The sequence below is a fragment of the Alligator sinensis genome, unplaced genomic scaffold (assembly GCF_000455745.1).
Source record: "Alligator sinensis unplaced genomic scaffold, ASM45574v1 scaffold1283_1, whole genome shotgun sequence".
Lineage (NCBI taxonomy): Eukaryota > Metazoa > Chordata > Crocodylia > Alligatoridae > Alligator > Alligator sinensis.
In genome coordinates this window covers 2,064,443-2,071,191 of record NW_005842091.1, presented here as the reverse complement: position 1 = coordinate 2,071,191, position 6,749 = coordinate 2,064,443, and the positions used below count along the sequence as shown (strand labels likewise).

Below are 6,749 nucleotides of genomic sequence, written 5' to 3'. Positions count from 1 at the left end.
AAAGAGAGAGAGAGAGAGAGATGGGCCAGGAGCGCAAGGCTCTCCCAGAGGGCTTACACGACGTATGTTTTCTGCAGAGCAGGACAAGGCCCAGCGACATTGAGGACCAGTAAAATCCCTGCATGCACCGTGCCATCCATCACAGAGGTTTATCGACTAAAGGGGCATAACAGGTTTGCAGGAGGACAGAGCCAGGCCTGGTCTCACGTACCTCGCCCATCAGGTCTGTCTCGGTGCGGGGCCCTATTCTTCCGAAGCCTTCCAGACCTTCTTAATCCTGTGCTCATCTCCACCCTCTAGGATGCTCGGGACTAGGGCTATCGCTCTACGGGCTATCCGAACCAGCTCGGAGCAAACATCTCCCCATAGGACAGCACGGTACACCGCAAAAGTTGCACGCCTAGGTTTAAAGCATCTGCACTTTCAGAGCCACGTTTGTGGCACCTCTGTCGCTGGAGGCTTTTAAGAGCAGGCAAGACAAATGCTGGTTTAGACGGGGGCGATTCTCCCTTGAGCAGGGGGCTGGACGAGATGACCTCTTGGAGGTCCCTTCCGACCCCACTCCTCTGATTCTCTATGATCGCCTGACGTCCCTCCCGTGATTTTATACCACACGACACGTACCATTGGTCTGGTACCGCCTGGGTATATGGGGTCAACGCTTTCTCATCTTTGGCAAACAGGGAAAAGCTCCTTTAATAAAATACCAGCCGTGTTGACCACCAGAATCCCCGATAAGGTGAGCCGATGAGGCCTCTGGCTTGCCAAACGAGGGACCTGATGAACAACTCCAGGTCCCGTGAGGCTATTAAGCCATGAGACACTCGAATCAAATGCAGGCTGCTCTGAACTGGTCCCAGCAAGCTCTGCTCTCAGATGTTCGTGTGCCCCTGTCTGACTTCCAGCCTGAGCCGTGAGCATGCATCCAAAGGCTGAATTTGGCTTAGCAGCCTCCACAATTATTTGGACTAGCAGGGGGCTAACAGGAGCTTTGCACAATACAGAAACGCTTTCCCTCCAACATCCGTTCGGCGCCGACACTTGCTGCTCCTCTGAAATTGGAATCCGTCTAAGAGGACGGTATCCGCTGATGGTTTGAAACGCGCCGAGTGATTTCCCTAGGCTGGGACGCGGAGGCTGGGAATTGATTGAAAAACGAAGGCAGTCAACAGAAAAGACGCTAGGCTGCGTCGTGCTCAAATAGCTATTTTGCACGCGCCGTCACAGACAACTTCGTTTGTCCTCGTTTTGTCACGTTGCCCCCCCCCCCACCCCCAACAGAGAAGAAAGGCGGTGGATGATGAACCGGGGGGAGCAGGAAAAGGAACGAAAGGAAAAATTTCACTGCTGTGGAGATCCCTGGGCTGCCGGTCTCCTACCTGCCTACACAGCAGCCGGTTGAGGCTGGGAGATCGCGGGGCGGCCGTCGGGGGATGCATCTTCCAAAGGTCCCGGGTGTTGCGGTAAGACGGTCCGGCGGTCAGCTGAAGACACTCGGTGGGGATTCGCAGAGAGGAGCTTGTCCCCACGGGCTGGGACCGGGTAGAGGTGATGGACCCTGTGCAACGGAGAGACAGCGCTGACCCCAGCTGCTACACAGCTGGCCTGATGCTAATGCAGACCTTCCCTGCTTCACCAGGCCCCCAGGATTTCAAGGCGACCAGGGTGGGGGCAATGAAACGCACATTCATTCCCCCCCCCACCGCCGCCTCTCCCTATCACTTTGGGTCCGACTCAAAAAGGGCAGTATCCCGTGGTCACAATTCAAGCCGGATGTGGACCAGTGGCTCAGTCCGGATAGCGCTACTCAACACACTTGATTTCTGCTCCCGGAACAACTAACCTGCAAGCAGTCCAGGTGCATTTGCATGCCCTAACACGTGCTGTGCACGCCGGCATTGCACAAGTGCCAATAAGCCCTGCTCTCTGCCAAGGGGCCAGCGCATATGGAGGGGCTATGGTGTGGTGTAGCACAGCGCTACTTTGCACCCTGTAGACGTGACCTCTACAGCAAGTCCCTTCACCCTCTGTAGGCAGCCGTGAACTGAAGCATGGCCCTATCTCAAGGGCATGTCACAAGGGCGAATGCATGTCCCAACCCAGTTTCACATGAAACCCATGGGAGTCTTACCATATAGCTCAGTTGGAGCAGCTCCAGCATCCGTCAAGAGCTTTGAACCACTCTGAAAAGGCCCTCTTGGCTTCACAAATCAAATGCCTGCCCGTTGTTTCCCATTTTGGCCCCTGCCGACCCCGCAAAGCCGCCTGCCCCCTCCATCCCCTGCTGCCCGGCTCAACTTCCACTTGGTTTTCAAGTTCCCCTGCCTTTTTGGCAGCGGGGCGTGCGGCCCTTCAGTAGCGTGTGTGCCATTGTCTGTTTTTATCTCTCTGCTCCGTATAAAAGCATGGCTATCCATCTCCCCAAGAGATCTCACCCCGAGGTCGGGGAACTTGGACCTGTGACAAAATCCATCCTGACGGCCTGCTGCAGCCTTTCCAAGAGAGAGATTTGCTGCGGAGAAAAATATCCCTCCCGATCATTTGTCTTTTGGGGCCTTTTTTTTTTTTTTTTCTCCCTCCAACTAGTCTTAGAGGAGTGTGGGAGCTGCACTGATGGGGTCCAGCACAGAGCAATGAAAATGGTTGTGGGGCTGGGGGACAGGACTGGTGAGGAGAGGCTGAGGGAAATGGGCTGATTTAGTCTGCAGAAAAGAAGACCGAGGGGGATTGAATAGCAGCCTTCACCTCCCTGCAGGGGGGCTGCAAAGAGGATGGAGCTGGGTTGTTCTCAGTGGGGGCAGATGGCAGGACAAGGAGCAATGGGCTCAAGCTGCAGCAAGGGAGGGTTAGGTTGGACATTAGGAAAAACTTTCTCTCTGGGAGGGTGGTGACGCACTGGAAGGGGTTACCTAGAGAGGTGGTGGACTCTCCATCCTTGGGTTTTTTTAGATAAAGCCCTGTAGTTGTGGCTGGCCCTGCTTTGAGCAGGGGTTGGACTGGATGTGACCTCCTGAGCTCCCTCCCACCCGAATTGTCTACAATTCTATGAAAAAGAACGGCTTTGTGTTATTTTCAGTCTTGCCACTGGCTAGTTTCATTTTGGGACCCCTCGTTCTCGTGCCGAGAGGCCGTAAATAATACATCCTACTACTTTTATTTTGTGACCCCCTCATTTTTGTATTGAGGGAGTAAATGATAAATCCCTGTTGACTTTCTCTTGGCCATTAAGTATTTTGTAAACCCTTACCGCGTTCCCCCTCTAAACTGAACAGGCCTGGCCTCTTTGGTCTCTCCTCCATACCACTCATCATCCGCATTTAATCACTCACTAAACATCTCTTCCTTTTACAGTACCTCTCTGTGACTTGCAGGGGTAGCTCTCCATCTCCACCTCGTGCAGCGGGTACGGTGGTTTGGCGGGTATCACGGGGCGGAACATGTAGCTGTCGTTCGGCAAGGAGTGCATCCTGGACACCGAGATCTTGCGGACAGTCAGGAAGTTTTGAGACTCCTTCTTCGCCCAGAGGCAGGCAGCTCCTTCCTGCAAACCAGTGAGAGAAGGAAAGTCGGGTTATTCCACTCCGTGGGGACGAGGCTCTGATGGTGTTTTGACCAACCATCCCTTTAAAGATGCACTGAGGTTAAACTTTGGGCCAACATACCACTTGTTGTCTTGATGACCTTGATGTCTCTGGAGCATTTCTGTAAAAAAGGACTCCAAGGGGACACAACAGAGACTTTTCTCATGGCTGCAGGTTTAGCAATAACTCAAGGCCCGACAGCTTGGAAGCTATCGCCTTGGCGGTCTAGTAGTACAGTTTAAGTCATTGGAAACGCCGCCTACCGCATCGGTGCATGAGAAAGAGCGGCTTTTGCAGCAGATAAGCACTCATCTCTCAGTGCACGGCTAATGTAATATCTCTGAAACCTCCGGCATTTCTCAAGCAGTCACGCAGGGAGCAGCAATACCTGGCTCAACAGGTGGCAACCTTGGGCAAAATGGCTCGTGAGATCACACCAACAGATGGAGACACGTGTTCCTGGCAATTCGTGTGCCATGTATATTGGATGCATGGCCGTGTACGCCCACATGCACAGAGACACAAAGCCCACATCAACGCCTAGACAGACATTACAGCTTTGAACCTGCAACGTGGACTAGCCAGGCTGATGGCTGAATCCATACAGCCGCTCAGTGACTCAGCTACCCGGTGTAAGATCAGCACCTAGTATGACAAATATGAATTGATGTAATAATACTGGTACTCTGTCCTTTTATAGCAACTTTGGTCCAAGGAAGGCTCACGATGCTTCATTTAATTAGTCGACATACTGCTTTCCAGATGGAGATGTTAACGTGACTTTCCCAAGGTCATACAATGATTGAGTGGCAGATATGGGACTAGAGCCCAGGAGTCCCAGCTCTCTGTCCCGTGTTTTTAATTATGAGACACATTCCCTCCCAATTCATTGAGTTATCTCCAGAACAACTAATTGCTGTGGTTTTGCTTCCAACGTCAGCCTCCAAGTGGCTGATAAAATAATAATAATAATAATGTTCCTGGTCACATGTGCAAATGAACACACTTTACTTCCCGGCTGCACTGTTTTCCTTGAGTCGCGCTAGGAAAGTCTGGACTCGGGGTCGCCTGGCTCAGATATCACCGAGGATCTGCAGAAATCTGGGCTTTCCGTTCGGCGCCGGCTCGGGAGTTTTACGCATCAAATCCCTAAGGAGGACCAATCCTCGAAACAAATTACTTCTACGCTTTTACACTGTTGAACTTGGCTCAGAAGGCAGCAATTTATTACGGGGAGGTGGCACTGGGAACAAAATGCCGCCTTTGACCAAGACCAGGAGAGGTGGACCTCAGCCCTTCCCTCTAATATAGATGCCTTCCTGGCACGGTGTGGACCAGCTTGGCGCCCGTGTTTAGCCATGACCATTAATAAGCCGACACCATTGGAAGACCTGAGCTGAACCATAATTAGCTCATGAGAAATCGACTGTCAGGAAACTCCTGGGCTCCCTTTGCAGGAGTCGAACACAGCGGCCCCCGGAGCCATTTCCCAGGGAAGCATCACAATATTTTTCCAAAAGCTCCTGAGCGTTTGCTTCCAAAACTTCAGGATGGATTTTGGCAGTAACGAGAAAGAGAGTGACAGCAATAATTAAGGGGACCAAAGCGATAACGCCGAGTAAATCCATGGCATTTTCAAGGCGATCGTGTGTGCTAGTCTGACGCCATGTCTTTAGATGCTGATGCTCAGCCTGCACAGGGCACCGGGCACTTTGAGCAATGATCGCTCATGACGGCGCTCACGCGTGAGCTCCCTTTGTCCTTGGATTGGTTGGACAAAGCCTGTTTAAAAGTTTGGTCTAATGAAAGGTATCATTTTGGAACCACGAGCTCTAAATTTTTGCATTTCTTTTTGGTCCTGGGCCAACACGGCTACCAAATACATCCCTGAAACATGGCAGATGGCAAATTTTAGCCGATTTTGGATTTTAAACTTCATTGCAGAACAACAAGAAAGATGTTTCAACCTCCCTGCCTGCCATGGGACGCTTCCAGGGACGGACTCCTGCCTGATCTACACAACAGAGAGCAACTCTGAGACACTCTCACACAGACCCTTGCATGGACCCAGAGGGACAGCTTTTCTATCTCCAGCTCCCTCTGTGCAAAAATGAAGTTTATTCCTTCCTATGGGGACTTTTTAGCATCTTTAATTTTCCCAGAGTCTGATGAAGGGCCTTTGAGCCTGCAACCCTGAAGAAAGAGATTTTTTTTTTTTGCAATTTCCCAGTTGGTCTAATAAAAGTTTTCAGTTTGGACCCACGAGTCCCAGATTTTTGCATTGCTAAAATCCTGGCATGCTCCAGGGGCTGCACCAGGGAATGGCTTAACTTAGTGCGGGACATGAGGTCCAGCGGAGAGCAATGCAAATGGTTGTGGGGCTGGGGCACATGACTAATGAGGAGAGGCTGAGAGAAATGGGTTTATTTAGTCTGCAGAAGAGAAGACCGAGGGGGATTGAATAGCAGCCTTCAGCTCCCTGCAGGGGGGCTGCAAAGAGGATGGAGCTGGACCGGTCTCAGTGGGGGCAGATGGCAGGACAAGGAGCAATGGGCTCAAGCTGCAGCAAGGGAAGTTGAGGTTGGATATTAGGAAAAACTCTCTCACTAGGAGGGTGGTGAAGCACTGGAACAAGTTACCCAGAGAGGTGGTGGGATCTCCATCCTTGGAGGTGATTTAGCCCCAGGTAGACAAAGCCTTGCCTGGGATGATGCAGTTGGGGCTGGTCCTGCTTGGAGCAGGGGTTGGACTAGACGTGACCCCCTGAGGTCCCTTCCAACCTCATTTGCTATGATCCTATGACTGAATGGGCTTGCAGACACCACTCAGTTGCATCATACTTACCCCACAATTATCAGGCATTATTACCCTCCAAAATCAACCACCATGCAACCAGGTTATCATGCAGAAACACCCTTTGAGGGGACCAGATGGCTCAAGGGACCACGACAGGATGCACAGCCTTTCTCCCTTGGGTCACTAGTCTGGATTCGGGTCCAGGCCGGGAGTGAGGCGAATGTATTTACGAGCCAAGAAGCCAGCTGGTGGCTTACGTGAAATGAATAGATGGCTTGAGGCGCGTGGACATGTCCGAGTCTACATCCAAGCCCCATCTCCCATAGTGGTTATCTCATCTGAGAGACCAAGGTCCGAAAGGACGTGTAGGAT

General features: G+C 51.8%; 1 protein-coding gene across 1 annotated transcript in view; it reads right to left on the bottom strand.

Annotated features, from left to right (window-relative positions):
• Positions 1-6,749, bottom strand: part of CACNA1H (calcium voltage-gated channel subunit alpha1 H) — a 400,429-nt gene that overhangs the window by 1,554 nt on the left and 392,126 nt on the right. The window contains exons 34-35 of the mRNA XM_025204646.1: positions 3,355-3,541; positions 1,369-1,558 (exon numbers count right to left, since the gene is read on the bottom strand). Coding sequence (XP_025060431.1) covers positions 1,369-1,558; positions 3,355-3,541 — 377 coding nt within the window. The remainder of the gene's footprint in view (positions 1-1,368; positions 1,559-3,354; positions 3,542-6,749) is intronic.